The sequence below is a fragment of the Ammospiza caudacuta genome, chromosome 22 (assembly GCF_027887145.1).
Source record: "Ammospiza caudacuta isolate bAmmCau1 chromosome 22, bAmmCau1.pri, whole genome shotgun sequence".
Classification (NCBI taxonomy): Eukaryota; Metazoa; Chordata; class Aves; order Passeriformes; family Passerellidae; genus Ammospiza; species Ammospiza caudacuta.
The window spans coordinates 10254074-10277251 of record NC_080614.1 but is presented as its reverse complement, the minus strand read 5'-3'; the positions used below and the strand labels follow the sequence as shown (position 1 = coordinate 10277251).

Below are 23178 nucleotides of genomic sequence, written 5' to 3'. Positions count from 1 at the left end.
GGGCTGGGTGTTCAGGTGGCCGTGGTTTGTGTCCTGTTGGCCCCGCAGGTCTGAGCAGTGACAGTGGCCTGGGCGGGAGCACTGACGGCAGCGGCGACGCGCTCGTGTTCGGCTCTGTGGTGGACAGCGTCACCGAGGAAGGTGGGTGGCACCCGGGGGGTGGCACTTGGAAGGGCTGAGGGCATTATCCAGAACCTTCTTGGCTGGAGCTCTCAATAGAGTTGGGCTGAGGGGTTTTGAGGAGTTGATTGGGAAAGCAGAACTTTTCTATCGAATCAAGAACCTGAGTCCTGCTGGAGGGCAGGGTTAGATGGGGTTTTGGGGAAGGAGTTTGAGGGTTTGGGGAAGGAGTTCTTCCCTTTGAGCATGGAGAGGGGCTGGGGTGGGTTTCCCAGAGAAGCTGCCCCATCCCTGGCAGTGCCCAAGGTCAGGTTGGAGCACCCTGGGATAAGTTTTGGCAGCCCTTCCAATCCAACCCAGTACAGGATTCTATATTTTCTCACGGAATTTTCCCCAATAAAAGGCAGAACTCCACAAACAATGCCAGGCCCAGCTTCCCTTAGGCAGGGTGGATGACCAGGATGGCATGGAGACCATCCAAAATGCACTGAGACGCTTTGGGCTGACTTTTCCGCCTTTGCTCTCCCTTTTCCCCTTTCCCCTCCTTTTTGCTCTCCTTTTGCTCTTTTCCCTTTTGCTCTCCTTTTGCCCTTCCCTCTGCTTTTCCCCCCTCTCCTTTTCCGCTTTCCCCCCTTTTTTCCTTCCCCTCTCCATCCGAGCAGAGTGCGAGGTGTCGGATGACTCCAGCGGGGAGGCGGAGCTGGAGCAGGAGGTGTCGGACCTGGAGGAGGTTCGGGAGGTGCCGGCGGGGCTGGTTCTGTCCCGGGCTGCCCAGAGCCGGAACCTGCCCCTGCTGGCCGCTGCCCTGGCCCACGGAGCCGATGTCAACTGGGCCAACGAGGAGGACGAGGGCAAAACCCCCCTGATGCAGGCTGTCAGCGGGGTGAGGGTCCCCAGGGGCTGGGGATCTGGGCTGGGAGGTAAAACCCCCCTGATGCAGCTGTCAGCGGGGTGAGGGTCCCCAGGGGCTGGGGATCTGGGGTGGGAGGTAAAACCCCCCTGATGCAGCTGTCAGCAGGGTGAGGGGTTTGGGATCTGGGGTAGGGGGCTGGAGCATGGGAGCTGTTCAGTGCAGGTGAAATGGTGTGGGAATTCCCTCTGGGAATCGTCTGTTGGGGTGTGCGAATTCCCTTTGGGAGTAGTCCAGTGTGGGTGAATTGGTGTGGGAATTCCCTTTGGGAATTGTCTGGTGGGGGTGAAACGGAGTGGGAATTCATTTGGGAATTAGGTATGGGTGAAATGGTGTGGGAATTCCCTATGGAAATTGGGTCTGGCTGAACTGAGGTGGAAATTCCCTTTTTGGAATTGTCTGGTCTGGGTGAATTGATGTGGAAATGCCCTTTGGGAATTTGATATGGAAATTCTCAATTGTCCAGTCTGGCTGAACTGAGTGGAAATTCCCGTTTTTTTCCCCATTTTGCCCCTTTCCCAGGGCTCCCTGCTGGCCTGTGAGTTCCTGCTGCAGAACGGGGCCGATGTGAACCAGCGGGACGCGCGGGGCCGGGCGCCGCTGCACCACGCCACCTACCTGGGGCACACAGGGTGAGTGCAGCCATCCCATCCCTGCCACCTACCTGGGGCACACCAGCTGAGTGCCACCCATCCCATCCCATCCCATCCCATCCCATCCCATCCCATCCCTGCCACCTACCTGGGGCACACAGGGTGAGTTCTGTCACCTACCTGGGGCACACCGGGTGAGTGCCACCCATCCCTGCCACCTACCTGCCACATCCCTGCCGCCCATCCCATCCCTGCTTCCTGCGAGGAGTTCCCACCTGGAGAGCACAAAACCTCAGGATCTGGGGGAATCCAGCTGGAAAATGTAAATGCAGCTCGGGGCTGGCACGGGGCAGGGTGAGGTGGGAGATTGGGGTGGGATCTTTTCCGAGGTAGGTGGGGAAGGGCTGGGGTGGAATTCACAGAGAATTTGAGGCTTCCCCATCCCTGGAAGTGCCCAAGGGCAGGTTGGAACAAGCTAGGATAAGGATGATGAGCTGAAATTCTGTTCCTTGGAGCTGGAATTCTGTGACTCTCAAATTCTGTTCCTGAGGCTCCCTGTCCCCCAGGCAGGTGCGCCTGTTCCTGAAGTGTGGGGCTGGAATTAGGGATTTGGGAATTCAGGAATTTTGTAATTCCTTTCCTCCCCAGGCAGTTGTGCCTGTTCCTGAAGCGTGGGGCTGGGATTTGGGATTTGGGAATTCAGGAATTGTTTCATTCCCTCCCCAGGCAGGTGTGCCTGTTCCTGAAGCGTGGGGCCACCCAGGACACCCCGGACGGGGACGGGCAGGACCCGCTGAGCATCGCGGTGAGCGCGGCCAACGCCGACATCGTCACCCTGTGAGTGCCACCGGGGCTGGGGAATGCTGGGAGATACTGGGAGACACTGGGAAACACAGCCCGGGGACTGGGAAATACTGGGAACCAGCAGGGGCAGGAATAACCCACCCTGCTGTCCCCTGCAGGCTGCGGCTGGCGCGCATGAACGAGGAGATGCGGGAGGCAGAGGGGCCCCTGGGGCAGCCCGGCCAGTACCCCAGCAACAGCCCCACGGAGCTGCAGTACAGGAAATGCATCCAGGAGTTCATCAGCCTCAACATCGACGAGTGTTAGGGACAGCCCGGTGCCCTCGGCCGGCCCGGAGCCGGGCGGGGTCCCCGCGAGCCCCACCCTTGGATATTCGGTGTTTTCCCTGCTGGTTGGTCTGGTTGTGATGCCTGCACACCCCGAGGGTTGAGCTGCCCTCAGGGGGTTTTTCCTTGTGGGGTTTGAGTTCTCATGCTTGACTACTGGATGGCTGATTTTTATTTTTTTTAATTTTTTTTTGGAGGGTGTTTTTGGAGTAGGAGCCTCCCCAGGGTATGACCATGGAGTGCGTTGTAAGTGTGGGACATGAGCTTAGAGGTTAAAAAACAACATAAAAACAACAAAAAAAAGGAAAAAAAATTCAAAAAGAGAAGAAAAGGAAAAACTTTTTGTGACCAGGGGAGAGCCACCAACACCAGGAGCAGACACAGCTCTCCCTAAAGAACTGGCTTGGAATTCTGGCAGGGATGGTGGCTGGAGCCTGCTCTGCCCTGGGACGGCCCCGAGGTGCCCTCCAGGCTGGATTTGGGGCAGGGATGCTCCAGAGGCCCAGCCGGATCAGGATCAGGATTGGGATCTGGATCAGGATTCAGGATCTCCAGCTCCTCGCCCGTCGCTGCTCTCAGGACTGAACCGGCCGCGCTCCCCTCGACTGCTGCCCCGGCTGCTGGGCTGCCCAAAGCCATAGCTGCCCTGCTTCCACCCCCTGCAATTCCCAGAAGGATTCCCATCCTGCGGGATTCCTGGAAGGATTCCCATCCCATTGGAATACCCAGAAGGGTTCCAGCCCCACTGGAATTCCTGGAAGCAGCAGCACTGATCCCTGTCGCTGGCGATGGGCTCGGGGCAGGGAGGGGAACAAGCTCCAGCTGCTCGGTGCAATTTCACAGAATCACAGAATCCCAGATCCCATTGTCCCAGAATCCCAGATCCATTATCCGAGAATCCCCAGGCTGGGAGTCACCCTCAAGACCACGGAGCCCACCCCACACCCCCACACCCCAACCAAACCACTTCTAATCCCAATCTTCTTCCAATCCCACCCAGGGATGGGGAATTTGCCTCCTCTGGGTTCCCTGCAGGTCTCCATGGGGGAAATTCCACCTGCAGGAATCCCCCCTGTGCTACCCCATGTGCTGGGGCAGCTCAGCAGCTTTGGAGCTCCCCAGCTCTGAGGAGCAGCAGAATTTTTGTGGTTTTCTCCTTGTTTTTCCTCTCTCAGCTGCAGTGAGGGTGCGTGGCTCTCCTCGGAGCACTTTGCTGCTGTCTCACCCTGTCCTGGGAGGGTTTATGGGGCTCAGGGGGCTCTGGAGTCCTGGCTGGAGCTTGGAGACTTTCCCAATGTCCCCAGCTGCAGCTGGCACCAGGGTTTGTCAGGATTTGGGGTCAGGTTCTGTCAGGATTTTGGGTCCCAGTCCTGGCTGCTCCTGGCACAGTTGGGATGGGGCTGGGAGCTGATCCTGCTCCCGAACCCACCCGAAACCCCGGCCTGGCTCCAGCAGGACTCCCCAGATCCCTGAGGAAGCCCCAGAGCTCCCCAGGAGCCCAAACCCCGCTGGGTCCCAGCCTGGGGCTGGCCCATCCCAGGAATTCCCTCCCCGTTGGTGCTCCCCCATCCCTGGGGCAGCGCTTGGTGCTGATTCCCCCTCGAGCCGTGCACATCCTTCAGGGTCCTTCAGAGCTCTCGGGAGAAAAGAGAATTCTCACGTTTGGGAGGGGAGGAGAATTGTCATCATTTGAGAAAAAAGAATTTCTTCATTCTTGATAGTGGAAGAGAGTTTTCACCATTTGAGAGCAAAGGAGAATTTTCACATTTAAGAAAAAAGGAGAATTTCACATTTGAGAGTGGAGAATAATCCTCATTTGAGAGCAAAAGAGAATTTTCACCATTTGAGAGTGGAGGGGAATTTCTTCCCTCTTGAGAACAAAGGAGAATTTTCATATTTGAGAGTGAAGAATTTTCACATTTGAGAAAAAAGGAGAGTTTTCACATTTGAGAGTGGAGAAATTTCACCATTTGAGAGTTGAGAATTTTCCCCATTTGACAGCAAAGGAGAATTTCTTCACTCTTCAGAGCAAAGAAGAATTTCCACCATTTTTCACCACTTTTCAATTTTCACCAGGACAATTTCACACTCTGCTCTGCTCGTGGATTTCAGCACGGCCATAATTTGAATTATTTGAATTTTTTAACCTGTACAGCAACTCCAAACTGATTTTCAACCCCCCCCCCCCCCTGCTTTTCCCAGCTTTTTTAGGAGGAGTTCAAAACCCGACTGATCCTTTTGAGAACCGAGGAAAAACCACAGCTTCCATTTTTGGGTCATTTTATTTCACTTTTTCTGGGAATTCTGGCCACAAATCCTGGCCAGGCTGCACCCTGGAAGCTCAGACTCACTGCTGAAGTACATGAAGTTGGAAAAAAAATGTAAATATCGATGCAAAAAGCAGCATCTTGCAAGACAATGGATTTATTTAACATTGTATTGGTACTTTAAATATTTAGATTCAATGTATAAAAGCAACTTGGTGCACTTTTCCTACCTGACAGTATTTTGGGGGGTTTTATGTTCTTTTGTTATGGGTTTTGTGCTGTCTTTTTTAATCAGTGGAATTGTTTAAGTATTTAATTTATTCTTATTATTGATGTGCCCAGAGGACTAGTGCAATTTTTATTCAATACAGTTGGTCTGTATTTAATGTCAGGATTTTTTCCGTAGCGTTTTTAGGGAATATTTTTCCAAAATTGCCTCTTTTTTTTTTCCTCTCATCCCAATTTTCCTCCCTTCCCCCCCTTTTTCCCTTTCTGTTTCCATCCCGGATTCAAAGCCTCAAAATTTGAGATAAACCAAACACCCTGCAGTCCCCAAACCAAAACTTTCTCCAGGAAAAACACGTTAAGGATGCACTTCTCCCTGTTTCCTGTGTTTCTTGGACTTTTATGTCTCCTTGGGGGGGTTCTGGTGGGGTGTGGGCTCCAAATTTTGGAGGGGAGAGTGGGGAAGGCTCGCAGAAAATTCAATTTCAATTTTCAAATGGAAATTTAAGCATTTCCAGGCTCTGAGGGGGATGAAAAAATGAACATTTTGTTGTTTTTTTCCTGCCTGAAACGCAGCTGGGTTTGTGTTGTACCATCCTGGTTGGAAGATTTTGATGCCCTAAATTAGATTGTCTTTTTTTTTATTATTTTATCTTTTATTTTTCCAAGGGGGTGTGAGTGTTTTCTCTTGGATTTAACCACATTTAACAGGAGGAATTTAAAAGTTAAAACCCCTCACCCAGGATCCTCCATCCTTGGGACTTTTTGGGATCTGGGGGAATTTTTCTCTCTTTATTTAACCCAAGTGCCTGGACTTGGAACCAGTCTGGGTTTGGATCTCTGATTCCAGCTGGGACTTTCAATATTCCAGGGTTTTTTCAGGTATTCCAGCCTTGCTGCCTCTGAGCTGGGAAATTTCTTGGAGTATTTTAAAGGAAAAAATTTAAAAAAATAATGGGATTGGAAGATTTGATGCCTTCAACCAAAAATCCAGGTGTGAGAAGCTGAGCTGGGCCAGGCATCAAATGCAATTGTTTGTTGGAAAATACCTCTGAGATCATCAAATTAATTAATTGATCATTAATTAATCATCCTGCAGCTTCCAGGAGAGAACTGGAGGGAGGATTTTGGGATTGAGAGATCAGGAACATCAAAAATATCAGGAAATACCAAAATGAGGATCAGGAACAGCAGAAAATTTGTGATTTGTGTAAAAAAACCCCAGGAACTGCTCAGGGAATGCACAGAATTCCTGACATGGGTGGAAAAGTGGAATTTTTGAGTTTCCCAGCAATTCCTGGGTTGGGTTTTGGAGTTTCTTGGCAATTCCTGGGTTGAGATTTTGAGTTCCTCACCAATTCCTGGTTTGGGTTTGGGAGATTCTCACAATTCCTGATTGGAATTTTTGGGTTTCTCAACAATTCCTGGTTTTGGAGTTTTTTAGCAATTCCTGGTTGGAGTTTTTGAGTTCCTCACCAATTCCTGGTTTGGATTTTTGGGTTCCTCAGCAGTTCCTGGTTGGAATTTTGGAGTTCTGGGGTTCCTCAGCAATTCCTGCTGCTGTCCCTCTCAGAGCCAGCAGGGGCCGGGAGGTGACACCGGTGACGGAGCTGGGGACAGCCCTGGGGACGGAGGGGCTGAGGGACAGAATGGCTTGGGGAGGTTCCAGGATGGGTGGGATGTCCCCATTTCCACGGGAACGGGGCTCACTTGGGAATGGGCTCCTCAAGTCGGGCTGGGCTGTGCCGGGAATTCCCGCTGGGAATGGGGCTGGGGACACCGGGAGGGGACACCAGCACGGAGGGGTTTGGCTGGAGATGCTGCTGTCCCCAGAGGTGGCACCTGGGGACACCACGGGGACAGGGAGAGATCCCTGGGCCAGGCCAGAGGGGTTTGGCCGGGCCAGAAGCCTTATTTGGTTATATTAGAGGGGTGTTTTGGCCATCTCAGACATTTTTGTGGCCATCTCAGAGGGTTTTGGCCACCTCAGATGTTTTTTGGTCAGTTCAGAGGGTTTCTGAACAGCTCAGAGGGGTTTTTGGCCATCTCAGACTTTTTTTTTTGGCTATCTCACAGGGGTTTTTGCCATCTCAGAGGTTTCTGGCCAGCCCAAGGCTCTGCCCTCACTGTAAATAAAATTAAACTCCCACCCCTGCTCTCCTCCCTCCCCGCTCTCTTTGCACCAGGATTTTTTAACCCTTTCCCCCTTGCACCTCTGGAAATTCAGATTTTCTCTCTGTAATCACCTTTGTACAATTCCAAAGCTCTTTCTTGTGCTCTCTGCCTTTTTTCCCCTCTCCTTTCTCTGGTCTCTTGAAGCACTCTTAATAAAAATCTGGATAAAAACTCCTTCCCTCCTTCTTCTCAGCTTGGTTTCTTGCTGGATTAACCAAAATCTGCATTTTTAACCCCTTTTCCTTCTCCAGGCTGAGCTGTGGGGCACTGAATGGCACACAAAAATCTGGGGTTTTTTAAAAAATAGTCAAAATCTGTTTTCAGAGCATTTTATTATTTAAAACATAATTTGAAAAACCAAAGTGTGTGGGTTTCAAGAGAGTAAAATGCTCCTGTGCAAACATACCCATCAAAAATAAAGTTTATTCTGTTTTATGTACAGATAAATTAACAAAAATTAACAAATATTAACAAAAATTAACAAAAATTAACATTATCTCTGTTATCTGCAACAAAACCACAGCATTCCACAGGAATCAGAGGGTTTTTCTGGGACCTGAACAATTCCCAGTCCTGCATTTTTTTCTCTTTATTTCCCTCTGGAACAGTCAGAGTTGGTGGGAATTACCCAGGAAATCCAAAAGCAGCGGGAATTCCAGAGGGAAGGAGGGGTTTGGGAATTCCAGCTGGGATCAGAGTCCAGGTGAGTTCCAAGCACTGCCAATGCTCAGGGAGCTCCCAGCTGTGGACCCAGAACATCCCTGGCACTTCTCCCCCAGAATCTGGGAATTCCAAGCACCGCCAGTGCTCAGGGAACTCCCAGCTACGGATCCAGGCTGTCCCTGTCACGTTTCCCCCAGAATTCGGGAATTGCAGCCCCCAGCTCCTCACAGCGGTCCCAGCTCCAGCCGCTGCCCCAGTCCTGCGTCCCGGGCTCGCCCGTGGCCGTTCCGCGGCTCCTCCCGCAGTTCCCCGGCGCTCCCCGGGGCCCGGCGGACGCTCGGGGTGCGGCCGGAGCCCCCGCGGCCCCTCCTGGGCCGGAGCCTCTGCAGGCAGAAGAGCAGGGACAGCACCAGCGTGTCCAGGAGCAGCTCCAGCATCTCCACCACCGAGAGCACCGAGGAGCCGAACCACAGGCTCCACTGGCTGCCCATGCTGGACAGCAGCAGGTTCTCCTGGAAAACCCAAAATGATCAGGTACGGGACTGTGTTTTTCCTATTCCTCACACCCGTATTTGAAACATATGGGGTCAGTGGATCATTTTCCCAATAAATGAAAAACCAAAACCAATCCCAAATCCCCAAGCAGCAGGTTCTCCTGGAAAAAAACCCTGATTTTTTATTTATCTGAGCTCTGGGAATAGGAACTCTGCTGTGGGCCTTGTGCACAGCCTGGGAGTTGAGCTGATTCATAATTAGTATAATATAATAAAAAAGTATATATATTTATATATAATATAAAATAAAACCAAAATTCTATTAATTAATCATTAATATCAAATAAACAGATATATTTATATATAATTAAAATAAATCTTTAATTTCTATTAATAATTAATATTATCATAGACATAAGTACACATATTCCTATATAATATAAAAATTTAAATTCTATTAATAATTAATATCATATAAACAAATAGATATATTTATATGTCATGTTAAAATAAAGCTTAAATTAGTTTCTATTAATAATTAATATTATCATATAATTAAACAGATATGTTTTATATACTATAAAAATAAAGGTAAATAATTAAATCTTAGGAATTAATTCCTGCTGGAACTCTCAGGAATTCCATGGAAAGGGAATAAAAAGGAGCTGTCACCTACTGAGAGCAGCGGGGCCTCGTGCACAGCCTGGGAGCTGAGCTGGCGGTAGAAGATGGTGACCTTGGCAATGTCCCTCCTGCAGGGACAGCACAGCTGGCACGCCGGGCACCCCCAGGTGGGACTGGGGCATTCCCAGTGGGCACCAAGACATTCCCAGTTGGCACCAGGCCATTCCCAGTGGGACTGGGGGAACATTCCCAGCTGGCACTGGGCACATTCCCAGTTGGTTCCAGGGCATTCCCAGCTCGGATTGGGGCACATTTTTTTGGGACTTATTGGAGAATTACTGGGAATTTATTGGGGGTTTATTGGGGATTTATTGGGAATTTTTTGAGGGTTTCTAGGGATTTTTTTGGGATGATCGTGCAGGTTTTCCTGTTGGCCTCCCTCCCCATCCCAGGCGCCATTGGTTGGGCTGATCCCATTAGGATGGGGACGACCCCACTGGGACGGGAATGACCCATTGGGATTGGGATGAGGATTTCCCTGCTGCCCTCCCCGCCCATCCCAGACCCCATTGGGATGGGGATGACCCCATGGATTGGGATGAGCCCAGGATTTACCTGCTGCTGCTGGAGTTGTAGCCGTTCTGGTGGCGCAGAGCCTGGCGCACCCAGTCCTGCCATGGGAACATTGGCATTGGAATGGCGGCATTGGAATATTATCAATGGGATATTTATTATTGCAATGCTGGCATTGGAATATTGTTAACAGGATATTGTTAACAGGAGTTTGGCATTGGAATGTTGTTAATGAGACATTGTTACTGGAATGTTTTCATTGGAATATTCTAAATGGAATATTTGTTATTGGAATGTTCATTATTGGACCATTGGCATTGGAACGTTTGCCACAAGGAGATTCGTTATTGGAATATTTGATATTGGAATATTGGTAATTGCAATGTTCAATTTTGGAAGATTTCTATTGGAATATTCGTGATTGGAATTTTTGATATTGGAATATTTGTTATTGGAATATTCGTTATTGGAATTTTTGCAGTACCTGGGATTTTGCCGAGGGCCACTTGGCTGTGCCAGCTGAGACCTTGTACAGGGATTCCCTGGGGAGAAAAACCAGGAATTCTGGAAAACCTGGAATTCTGAGCACCAGGAGCTGCCCAGGGAGAATTCCCAGAAATCCAGAAAACTCCAAGGGCAGCTCTTCAGAACCTTTGGGAAAAGCTTCCCAATTCAGCTCACAAAATAAACCCTGAATAATTAAATATAATAAATATAAATAATAGAGATAAATACATCTATATTAAATTAAATATTGATTAAATAGAATAAATCTAAATAATTAAATTTAAATGAGAAAAATATAGAAACATTGAATAAATTTGATTTTAATTTAAATTAAATTTTAAAAGTTGGGAGCATTAAATTGAAATTTGAGTTGAGATTTCTGGGGCTCACCTGCAGGGTTTGGGGCAGTGCTGGAAACAATCCAGGCGGTGATTCCGGAGCCGGGAGTAGAGCTGGTAAAAACAGTGCCCTGGAAAATGGGATGGGAGGAACAGGGTTGGGAATTCCCAGGAATTCCCACTCCCTTTGGAATTATCCCAAAGGAAAATAATCAGAATTAAATCCTAAAATCCTGGAATTAAATCCTAAAATCCACAAATTTAGGGTTGGAAGGGACCTTAAAGGTAATTCCCACCCCATGGATCCAGGATCCTTTAAACCCAGGGAATTCTTGGATTCCAGGGATTCCCCAGGGACTCAGGAATTTCCAGGGATTTTTTTCACAAGTATTCAGGAAATCCCAGTGATTATTTCGCAGGATCCAGTGAATTCTATTATTATTATTATTAATTAATTCCCAGGCTCCCTTACCCCAGGTGGGCTGGTGGCTGTAGTCGCTATTCCCAGGTAATCCCGGAGATTATTTATTATTATTATTATTTTTAATTTTTTTAATGTTATATTTTATATTGTTATTTCTTTTGCTGCCTTACCCCAGGCAGGCTGGCGGCTGTAGTCGCAGTAGCGAGCCCCGGCGGGCAGCGGGTAATAGAAATATCCACAGCCACAGCGCTGCACCATGGCCCGCTGGAAACACGAGTGCAGGCACGCCTGGAAACAGGGAAAAACACTGGGATAAACAAAAAAAATCCACATTTCTAGCACGGAACTGGTAGGAGAAAAGGGGAAAAAAAAATTGGATAAATCAGAAAAAATTTGGAATCTGTAGGATGGAATTCTTAGGAGAAAAAGGTAAAAAAATTTGAACAAATAAAAATAAATTCTGATTATGTAGGATGAATCTCTTAAAGAAAAGGGCAAAAAAAATAATTGGATAAATCAAAAATATTCTGAATCTGTAGGATGGAGCTCCTAGAGAAAAGGGTAAAAAATTGGATAAATAAAAATAAACTCCAAATCTGTAGGATGGAGCTTTTAGGAGAAAAGGGCAAAAAAAAATTGAAGTTGCTGTTGTAGAGCAGTTTCAGCCTGGCTAAGCCAGGTGTAGCTAAGGCAGGCTCAGTACCTGCAGGGTGTAGGAGTTGTTGTAGAGCAGCTCCACGGCCACGTCGGCCCCGTCCGTGGTGCACCTGCCGTAGTTGCCCCCCAGGCGATTCACCTGATCCTGTGGGGACACAAGGGATGATTAACAAGCAGGGTTCATTAATTAGTGCCCTGAGTGATTGATAGGCAGGGTTATTTAGAGCCAGCCATCACCCTGCAAGAAGGGCAGGGAGTTAATAAGCAGCAGAGCTGGACGTTGGTAATTAATATCAGGGAAACAATATAAATTAATATAATGAATATAATTCATATACAACTTATTATATACATTAATATTTTCTATTTTATATACTATCTATTAAGTGGGAATGAAATCAGGCTCCAAAATTTTGAGAGCCAAAAGAACATTTGAGGTCTTCTTATTTGGGGCTGAGCCCAGTGAGGAGAGGAAGGAGAGGACCCCAAGCCAGGTGTCCCCATGCCCCCAAGGAGCCATGCCCACCTGGCAGATGCCAAAGGGATGCTTTGGGATGGTTTGGGATGCTTCCACCCCATGCCCACCTGGCGGATGCCGATGGAGGGATGGTTTGGGATGGTCTGGGATGGAATGGTTTAGGATGGTTTGACCCTGTGCCCACCTGGCGGATGCCGATGGAGGGATGGTCTGGGATTGTTTGGGAAGGTTTGGGATGGTTTGGAATGGTTTAGGATGGTTCCACCCCGTGCCCACCTGGCGGATGCCAATGGAGGGATGGTCTGGGATGGTTTGGGATGGTTTGGAATGGTTTGGGATGGTTCCACCCCGTGCCCACCTGGCGGATGCCGATGGTGGTGGCGATGCCCGGGCGGATGTGGAAGCCCTCGTGCTCCAGGAACGGGGTCTGGTTGTGGCTGTGGATCATCACCTTCACCCCGGCCACCGTGGACAGCAGCGGGAGGTGCTCCTTCTGCTCGGCCCGCAGGATCAGGGACAGCCCTGGGGACACACAGGGGACAGGGGAACAGCTGGAGTGCCCAGCACTGGGCAAATCCCTCCTGTCTGGGTTTGGGTCCCAGATTTGGATTCTGGGATCCCTCAGTTTGGATCCCAGAAAGCCATTTTTAATCCTCAGAGCCCAGGTGACAATGGCAGCTATTCCGAGCTTCCATATTAAATAATAAATAATAATAACCCTATAAATAAAATGCAGCAAACCCAGATTTGGATTCTGGGAGCCCTCAAGAGCCATTTTTATTCCTCAGAGCCCTGGTGATACTGGCACCTATTGCAAACCCTCAATAATCCCATAATAAATTAAAAAAAACCCTCTAAATAAACCCCAATACTCTGCAATATACACTGTAAGAACATCCTGCTCCAAACAAAAAATAAATTCTGCTTTTTTAAGCCCAGATGCTGCTGGGGCTTAAAATAATAACATTGTGGTGGCACAATAATTTGTGTCACGCAAGAGAGGCTAGAATTTGCCACTAAATCCTGCACTGAGGACAAATTTAATGAATTCTCTTAATTTTAGCTCTTTTTCCCCATTTTGCAGATCACTCACCATAAGGAATTCCTGGTTTTGTGGCTGCCCAGAAGGGATCTGTCCCCTTGCTGTTAAAAGTGTAGCAGCTCCCAAAAACTGGGTGGTGGAAGTGAACGTGATCACTGGAAAATCAGAGATTTGATGGGGTTTAATTAATTGATTTATTACCTTAATTCAAAGCTGGGTGTGTTGGGAAAATGAGATCACTGGAAAGTCAAGAGAGATTTGATGGGGTTTTAATGGAAAATCAAGAGAAATTTAATGGGGTTTTAATTACAAGTGTGAGACCACCTTAATTCCAAGCTGGATGTGTTTGGGACAGGGTGCATTCCCTGGAAACCCCGATTTCACAGAATCACAGAATCCCCAGGTTGGAAGAGCCCTTCAAGACCATCGACCCAACACCTCAACTCAATCCTGGCACCCAGTGCCACATCCAGGCCTTGTTAAACACACCCAGGGATGGGGACTGCAGCACCTCCCCGGGCAGCCATTCCAGAACTTTATCCCCTCTCCACAAAACCCTTTTTCTGAATCTCCAGCCTGGATTCCCTCGGTGCCAGCTGAGGCCGTTTGTCCCCCTGCACCCACCTGGGCCTGCAGGGCTCCCCATCGTACTGGCAGGAGTAGACCAGGTCCTGGAAGTGCTGCTGGTGCTGGGGCAGCCCCGGGGGCAGCTGGGCCATCACGTTCATGTAGTGGAAGCGGAACCACTCGAGCAGCGCGTCCATGCCCGACGGGTGAGAGGTGTAGAAGCAATTCCCACCTGTGGAGTTGCACTGGGACACAGGGAAAGGGCAGGGAAAGGGGATAGGGTCTGTTATTAGCATGGGGATTGTTAGTATTTTGTGATAATAATTATATTATGTTATGTTATATATATTATTATATTATAAGGGAACTGTTATTATACCCATAATAGTAATAGCTTATTACCATCATCTATTACTATTATTGGAGTTACTATTAAATTCTAACTATTATATTATAATCACTATTATATTACATATTTATATTAATATATAATATATTAAATATCTTCTTAGATAATTCTAATAAATAATGATATGAAATATCTATCAATATCTATAAATATATGCATATAATAGTATATAATATATATTATTTTAATATTATATATATATATATATATATATATATATATATATATATATATAATTATTGTATTATATGGGAACTATTATTATTCCCATAATAGTAACAGGTAACAGGATATTACCATAATCTATTACTATTGTTGGAATTATTATTACTTTTTATTTTATTTTATTACGTTACATTACATTATTATATATTTATACTCTCTCTCTATATTATTATTATATCATATGGGGACTATTATTATTCCCATAATAGTAATAGATCATTTTTGTGTAAATCCCATCCAGGTATTTTGGGGCGAATCCCCAGGTATTTTGGGGTGAATCCCCAGTTCCTTTGGGGTCAATCCCCATCCCAATCCCCAGTTTCTCTGGGGTGCACCCCACCCTGCGGTGCCCCGCTCCCCCTCTGTGCCGCTCACCAGCCGGAATCCCACTCTGGAATGTTTTTCGCCGGCCCTGGGGTCCCACATCCTGACCAGGGAGAAGTTGTGGCTGAGCCTGAAGCCGGCGCTGCTGAGGTTGGCCCAGGCCTGGACCCGGATGGCCCCGTCCTTGTTCCTGTCCCTGTTCCTGTCCCTCAGCTGGGACAGCCTGGCCGAGGCCTTGGGGCCGTACAGGAAGGTCAGCGACTCCTCGGCCATGCGCTCCAGCTGCTCCAGCTGCTCGCTGACCAGCTCAAACCTGCAGGGAGTGGGGAAAAATCCACGTTTTGGGAAAATTCCAGATTTCTGATCTCACAAGCTCCATGGAAAGGTTATTTCTTGGGATCTGTGGGAGAATATCCAGAAATTCTGCTGCTCAGCACACCTATATCTAATAACTTTATTTAGTATTTATTTTAATAATCTTTATTAATAATATTAATTTAATATTTAAATTATTAGTATTATTTATTAATAATAACAATGTTATATGTCCCTCCTGGGAGAGGAATCCCTGACCCTTCCCAAACCTTTGGGACCATCCAGGTGTGCTGGGATGGCAGACGGGGATGGTTGTGGGATGCATCCAGGGGGTTCTTGACTCTTCCCAAACCTTTAGGGACACATCCCAGACCTTTCCAAACCTTCAGGACACATCCCTGCCCATTCCCAAACCTTGAGGGACGCCTCCCAGACCATTGCCAAGGCTCAGCTCACCTGGAGGGATCCAGGTTGCAGATGGTGACGGCCGGGAACATTTTGGGCTCGGAGTCCATGGACATGGTGAGCACCACGGGGTAGGCCCAGAACTGGCTGAACATGAGGGCGAACTGCCAGTAGAGCATGCCCAGGCTGGCCAGCAGCAGCAGCGTCCAGAACGCCGTCTTCATGCGGTTCCTGCCCGAGCACACCAGGCGGATGGTGCCGTGGATCGTGGTGTTCTTGCAGAAGAACTCAAACATCTCCTTGAAGGAGCCGTAGAACTCGATCAGCCCTTCCTCAGCTGCTTCTCCTCCTCCTTCTCCTTCTGGAAGCTCTGGTTCCATCCTCTAAGTGGCTTTCTGTGCATGGAAAACAAGGGAAAATCGTATTAATGTGAGGGAAAGACTCTTCCAAAAAGGCTTTTTCAAACAGGCTTTGTCCAAAGGGGCGTTTTCCAAAGAGGGTTTTTCCAAAGAAACCTTTTCCAAACAGGTTTCTCCCAAATGGGCTTTTCCAAAGAGGCCTTTTCCAAATAGTTTTTTTTCCAAAGTTTCCTCTTCCAAAGAAACCTTTTTCAAGCAGGACCCAAACGAGTTTGTAATTAGGAAAACCTGACAATAAAATTGCAGAGAATCTGAATCCAGGGAGATCCCCCAGGATCTGGATCCTGGAATGAGCAAAGAACCCAAATTCTGCTGCTGCTGCTGAGGGATTCTGAGGAGCTTTCCCACATTTCCAGAGGATTTCCTTGCCAAGGTGGATTTGGGAAGTTTGAGGCCAAAAAAGGTGAGGAATTTCCTTCTTTCCAAGGAGCAGGGTTTGATCCTGAATTATCAACTCATTGTGGTCCACACAGATTTGTAATTCATGATGAGAGGAATAATTCTAGTGGAATATTCTGGTTTAATCATTATTATTTATTATGTTATTTTATATATGATTTATTATTTTTATATATTTATTTTTATATATTATTTATTATATCTATTATTTATTATATTATTACTTCTTATTTTTATACTTCTTGTTTTATGGGCCTAAAACAAGACTGACTCAAAACCACTATGGCTTCATCTTTATGGCAAAGAATTAGGGAAAAATTCAACTTTCAGCTGGTTGAATTAGAAAATTAGAAGCTGGTTTTAATTTTTGCTGTAGGATCTCATTCTGCAGAGTAAAAAGGATGAATTTCTCTCTGAACTCTGCTCCAAGATGAAATGCAGGAGGTACAGGCAGGTATTTTGGGATGGAAATTAAGAAAAACCTCAGTTGGAAGCACAGAAGGGATGGGCTAAATTAGGGTGCGGAGAAAGAATTTAATTCAAAAATTGTAGAAACCACTGGAAATAAAATAAAAACGCCCTCAGGGTGTTTCTTCAAGACCACCAAAATATTAATTAAATAATATTATTGATATTAATTAACATTATTAGCAGTAATTTTGCCACATAAATAGGAATTTAGGTATTTGTATTTTACAGCAGTGAAAAGAAATGGAAAAGAAATTGAAAACCACTCACAAGAGCGGCATAAATACAACTAAAAACCCAGATATTTTTATTATTATTTCTCCCAGTAATTAAAACATCTCCTGTGCTATTCCAGGGAAAATTCCAGTGTTTCTGAGCATGGAAAAGTGGCTCTGGTGGCAGTTTGGGACAGCAGAGTGACACTGGGACATTTCCGTGTCCTGAAGATGACAAGGTGAGAATTTCCAACATGACAGCAGCCCGTGAATCACCCTGCTCATTATGTCATTAAAAGGAGTTTACTGAGTCCAAACTTTGGGACAACCTTTGCTCCAAATAAAATAAATAAAATTAAAATTAAAATAAATCAATAAAAATACAGGGATAGAGGCTGAAATTGAGGAGAGGAGAAGCAGCTAAAGGATTGTTGGGAGAGGTTCTGTGACGGAATTAATGAAATTAATTTGATTTAATTCAATAAAATTAAAGCTTTGAGTCTTTAGCCATGAGGAAATGTGGAATATAAAACAAAAATAATGACCTAAAATGAATGCTAAAAGAATCTAGTCCTTGCTCATGAGGTAATGTGGGAAAAGGGCAATAATTACCCAAAATGAATGCTAGAAGAATCTAGTCCTTGCTCATCAGGAAATGTGAAATAAAAGGAATAATTACCCAAAATGAGTGCTAAAAGAATCTAGTCCTTGCTCATGAGGAAATGTGGGAAAAGGGCAATGATTACCCAAAATGAATTCTTAAAGAATTTATCAAACAGATTTTTAAAATCTAATTTTGACTATAAAAACCATCAGACAAAACCTGGTTTTCAGAGTTAATTCAGATAATTTTCAGGTGTTCTGAGTGGGATTTTAAGTTTATGGTGAATTCATCCTGTTTAAATCTGCTTTGCTAAAATGATTCATTCTAAAAATTTAATAAAGCAAAATAATTCAGAACCAATCTGGAAAAATAGAACAACCCAAGATTTAGAGCTACAAATATAAAAATACGCATTAAAAAAATGAAATTATAACCGAATTCCAGCCCCTTCCCCACAGTACCTTGGCAGAAACTCTGATCTGTGAGCGTTTAGAGAAGCCACTAAACCCAGCCCTGGGCTTAACCCTGAGCAGAAGTCAGGTCCTGGCCCAAAGCTGTGGGATTTGGGAGGCCCTGGAGCTGTCCAGCCTTTATGGAGGGAAGGGATGACATCAAAAGGGGCAGGACTGGAGGAAGAGATGATGGAAATTATTCAAAGCATGATCCAGGGAATAATAGGAAGTGAATAAACTGGACAGACGGGTTAATGTGGAGCTTACACCGGAGTTAAGCTGGGTTTAAGGGCTGCTGGCGTGTTCACCTGGATTTTTTTTTTCCCCCTCATGATCAGAGTCATCGTTTTTAGGGAAATAACCGTGGGTTCCAGAATGTTCTTCCTGCTCTGGATTTTCCATCTTTGTCCTTCCCGCTCTGGATTTTCCCATCTTTGTCCTTCCCGCTCTGGATTTTCCCATTTATGGAGGATCTTCCTGCCTTCTTTCCCTGTTTTCCAGAGCCTGGCAGGATCCCAGGGAATTGGAGCCCTCAAGCCTTGAGGAATTGCATTCCTTGGTGGAATCAATGTGGATTTCCTCCTGCTTCTTCAAGAATATCCCCATCCCAATCCCAATCCAACCCCAATCCCATCCCAATTCCAATCCAATCCCATTCTAATTCCAATTCCATTCCAATCCCATCCAGGATTCAGGTTCTGAGATGGAACCAGAACCAAACCAACCCCGTTTAAATCAGGTTTTGGGTTAAAGAGTGGCAAAAATGAGGGAGAAATGGATTTGGGGCACCAAGGAGAACTTCCATGATTATTTCTGATTCTTTCCCATGCGGAAAACAGCTCTGCAGGAAGTTTTTTAATGTGAAAATGGGAATATTTGAGATTCAGATGAAGTTTAGAACCTCATTTATTTTTGATCCTTTCCCATGTGGAAAATAGCTCTGCAGGAATATTTTTAATGTGAAAATGGGAATATTTGGGGTCCAGATAAATTTAGACCCTGCCTTTCCAAATTGGATTTTCTCTCCCACTGGAAGGCATGAAATATCAGTGTTTGAAAAAAACCCCTGAAATTTCTTGTGAAATTTGATTCAGAAAAAAGGCAGAAAGGTGAAAGGAAAGAAACTCTCCTGATTTTGATTGATTTCAATCCTACTTACACTTGATTTATGCTGGATTTTGTTCCAGTTAATTACCCAGTGCAGGGCCAAGGACAGAGTTTGCACAGTTCATACATAAAAACTTCCAAGAAAAATGGTAAAATTCCTACATTTTCTTTACCTCTGCAGCTTTTATCAATGAAATTGGATGTGATTCCATGAAAATCAACAAATTAAAAACAAAAAATTAAAATGAAAAGGAACCTTCTGGCCACGTCCACAATTGCTGCTCCTCAGGACACACAGAATATTTTCTCCCTCCCTCCCTCCCTCCCTCCCAACCCTAATTCCTTACTCAGAATTTTTAATTACAGCCCTGCAACCCCCCAGGACTTTCTCAGGGCTCTTATCTCCACAATCTCTGCATTTTGAAATTTAAAAAAAAAAATCACATTTTTAAGCAGTGAAGGAGTTTTTCCCCCCACATTTCTCCCAGTTCAGGATCCACAAAAATGCCCTAACAAAACCAGGAGATTTTCTCAGTGATGCTGATCCAGATTTTTTCCTTATTTTCCAAGAAAAAAAAATCCTGGAGGAAATTTTGCAGGGATTTTTTCTGAGGTGCTGCCATTGTGAGGCAGCAGGACAACAATGTTTTGCTCTGGTGGCTGCCCCTTGTGCAATAATTGCATTGTCAGGGATTGATTGTTGCATTTTCCATTGCACAACCCGGGGTGAGGAGAGACACAAACGTGACAGAACAAGGTTCCCAAAGCTGGGAGGTTTTTTATGAGATTTTAGCTAATTAACTCTTCACCTGGCTCTGCTAAAACTCGTCATTCAATTTGATTTCTTTTTAAATTAAAAATTAAAATTATTTTAAAAATTTAAAACTACAATTTCTAATTAAAAATTCTGAAATAACGTGGGTTTTTTTTTTTTTTTTAATTTAAACAAGGTTCCAGGTATATTTTGTGAAATTTCCTTTTAATATTAAAGAGGGGTAGAACAGACTAATAACAGCTGGTTAATAGGATTTGAATCTCTTAAATAATTGTAAAATTTAAGCGGAATAAACCACATGTCTCATCTTCATTCTTTCCACTCTGCATTGCCAGGGGAAATTTAGGTGTGCAGAGCTCCAGGAGAGCAGGAGAACATCCAAAACATGCAGAGCTCAGCTCAAAAAGCAATTCAGAGATTCTCAGAGGAAATTTAGGTGTGCAGAGCTCCAGGAGAGGAGGAAAATCTCCAGAATATGCAGAGCTCAGCTCAAAAAGCAATTCAGAGATTCTCAGAGGAAATCTGGGGGTGCAGAACTCCAGGAGAGCAGGAGAACACCCAGAACATGCAGAGCTCAGCACGAACAGCAGTTCAGAGGATTGCCAGAGGATTTCAGGGTTGCCAGAGGAAATTTGGGGGTGCAGAGCTCCAGGAGAACACCCAAAGCACGCGGAGCTCAGCACCAGCTGCAGTTCAGGGATTGTCAGAGGAAATGTTGGCGCGCAGAGCTCCAGAAGAGGAGCAGAACACCCGGAGCACCCGAGCTCAGCATCCCTGCCGGGGCAGGGCAGAGGGAGGTGGGCAGAAGCGCCCCTGGAGCCCTGCAGGGCAGGCTCTGCCTCCGGAGCCAGCGGGAATTGCGCGGCCAGAGGGTGGGACAGCAAGGAGGGGACGGAGCAGCGCTGGGAGCTGCACACGGGCGTTTGGCTGGACTGGCTGATCCAGTGGCCAGCTCTGCACACCAACCTTCCTTCTGGCACTGCCTGCAATGCTTTTTGTGCTAAGCTCTGCATTTTCTGCATGTTCTCCTTCTCTCCTGGAGCTCTGCACCCCTAAATTTCCTTCAGGAAACCCTCAATTGCTGTTTGTGCTGAATTCCTGCATTTCCTGGATGTTTTCTTCCTCTCCTGGAGCTTTACACCCTTAAATTTCCTCTGAGAATTCCCTGAGAATTGCTTTTCATGATTAATTCTTCTGGTTTCTGGATGTTTTCCTTCTCTCTCAGAATGTCAGTGGAGCTCTGCACACCAACATTTCCTCTGGGGATACCTGAATTGCTATTTTTACTCTGGGAATCCCTAAATTGCTTTTTGTGCTGAATTCCTGCATTTTCTGGATGTTTTCCTCCTCTCCTGGAACTCTGCACCCCTAAATTCCCTCTGGAAATCCCTCAATTCCTTTTTTTCCTCTGGCAATCCCTGAATTACTTTTCTTTTTTTGCCTCTGGAATCCCTGAATTGATAATTTTTTTCCCTCTAAATTGTTTTCTTGTGAGCAGCTTTGGGCCCTGGCTGGGGGATTTCTCTGCAATCCCTCCCAGGGATCTGACCCTGCACGATTGGGATGTCCCAATGCTGCCAAACCTGCTCCAGGCTGGTTCAACACCCCTTAACCCCTGCTGGGCTCGTTTTTCATCCAAATTTTCCAAAATAAAACTCCCTGGCACATGAGCAATGGGCATATGACTAATCTGTTAATCAGCAGCCATGGAAATATTCCTTAATTACCCCTCCTTAATGAGCAAGCTCCACGTCAGCCGTGCCCTGGGTGCAGAGGGTTAAATCCAGCCCGGAAATTCAAATTAAAATGAAAATTAAAATCCTGCTGGGGTGAGCCAACATTCATTCGTACTCACTCACCTGTGTGAGGAGGGAACCTGCAGCTGCTCCTGGCATCCTCTGGAATAATTCCGGGGTTTTTTGGGATTTTCTTCCTCTTCTGGGTCCTGTCCTCAGGGATCTGTCACCCCCTGGAACCCCAAATCTGAGATCCTGCCTGGGGATGGGTTTTGCTCTGATTTCCAGTCAGACCCAGCAGGATCTGGGGGAATTCCGAGGGCTGGAGAACACCAGAACCTCCCTGCTGGGAGGGCACCAGAGCTGCAGCCATCCTGGAGCTGCACACAGCATCGCTCCCTCCTGAAAAAGGCCAAAAATCCCAAAAGAACCCTGGAAAAGGGGGTGGAAATCACTCCCAGCTCCTGGAGCAGACCCAAAATCGATTCCCAATCCAGGAATTCCAGCTGGAGAAGGAGCAGGTGAGGAATCCCAAAAAATTCCTGGGAAAAGAGGTGGAAATCACTCCCAGGTCCTGGAACAGCCCCAAAATGGATTCTCAGGGCAGGAATTCCAGCTGGAAGCTGAAGTAGGTGAGGAATCCCAAAAAACTCCTGGAAAAAGAGGTGGAAATCCCTCCCGGCACCTGGAGCAGATGAGGAATCCCAAAAAATTCCTGGAAAAAGAGAGGGAAAATCCCTCCCAGCTCCAAAATGGATTCCCAGGGCAGGAATTCCAGCTGGAACTGGAGCAGGTGGCAGCTCCCAGCTGCCAAAAATCAAAAAGAATTCCTGGAAAAAAGCTGGAAATCCCTCCCGGCACCTGGAGCGGATGAGGAATCCCAAAATGTTCCTGGCTTGAGGTGGAAGTTGCAGCTGGAGCAGCAGGAAGAGGAGCAGTGGCAGCAGGGAGGAGGGGATGGAGCAGGAGCGCTCATTAACAAACCCTAATTAAAGCTGGCATTGCTCAATGCCTGTGGCAGCTCCTGCCCCGTGCAGGGTTTGCTTTGGGATCAGTCCAGCTGCGATTCCCCGGCTTCCCAACTTGGAGGGTTTCCCCGCAGCGGAGGAGCATGGAATTGCAAAGAAAGCTTTAAAAAAAATTCTTTTTAAAAATTATTGAAAAATTCTTTTTAAAAAGCCTTTATTAAAAAAAACCTTTATTTTTAAAGAAAATTTATTTTAAGAAAACCTTTATTTTTTAAAAAACTATATTTAAAAAAATCTTTATTTTTATAAGACTTCATTTTAAAGAAAGTTTATTTTTAAAAAACTTTTAACAATATTTTTTAAAAGCAGAAAAAAAAGCTTTAAAAAAAAGGGAGGGAGGGAAGGAGAAGGAAAATCAGAGGGAGATGGGAAAAGGAGAACACCAGAGAGATTTGAAAAGCTTTTAAAAACTTTATTTATCTTTATTAATATTATTTTCATACATCAAATACCAGGTTTTCTTGTATCCTTTAAAAACCCTTAACATTTGCTATTAAAATCTGCTTTTAA

The 23178-nt window shown here is 46.0% G+C and overlaps 2 protein-coding genes across 2 annotated transcripts in view; one reads left to right on the top strand and one right to left on the bottom strand.

Moving 5' to 3' along the window:
* ACAP3 (ArfGAP with coiled-coil, ankyrin repeat and PH domains 3) overlaps positions 1-6701 on the top strand; it is a 35568-nt gene extending 28867 nt beyond the window's left edge. The window contains exons 20-24 of the mRNA XM_058818651.1: positions 49-141; positions 783-1003; positions 1553-1662; positions 2350-2460; positions 2586-6701. Coding sequence (XP_058674634.1) covers positions 49-141; positions 783-1003; positions 1553-1662; positions 2350-2460; positions 2586-2733 — 683 coding nt within the window. The 3' untranslated portion in view covers positions 2734-6701. The remainder of the gene's footprint in view (positions 1-48; positions 142-782; positions 1004-1552; positions 1663-2349; positions 2461-2585) is intronic.
* Positions 6702-8307: 1606 nt separating this feature from the next.
* Positions 8308-18122, bottom strand: SCNN1D (sodium channel epithelial 1 subunit delta). The gene is made up of 13 exons (XM_058818569.1): positions 18032-18122; positions 15517-15860; positions 14797-15058; positions 13845-14032; positions 13272-13375; positions 12537-12700; positions 11747-11845; positions 11214-11331; positions 10672-10750; positions 10259-10316; positions 9817-9872; positions 9254-9329; positions 8308-8595 (listed from the first exon to the last, which is right to left on the bottom strand). The coding sequence occupies exons 2-13, from the start codon at positions 15843-15845 to the stop codon at positions 8308-8310; spliced, it is 1821 nt and encodes a 606-aa protein (XP_058674552.1). The 5' UTR covers positions 15846-15860; positions 18032-18122.
* Positions 18123-23178: the final 5056 nt, after the last annotated feature.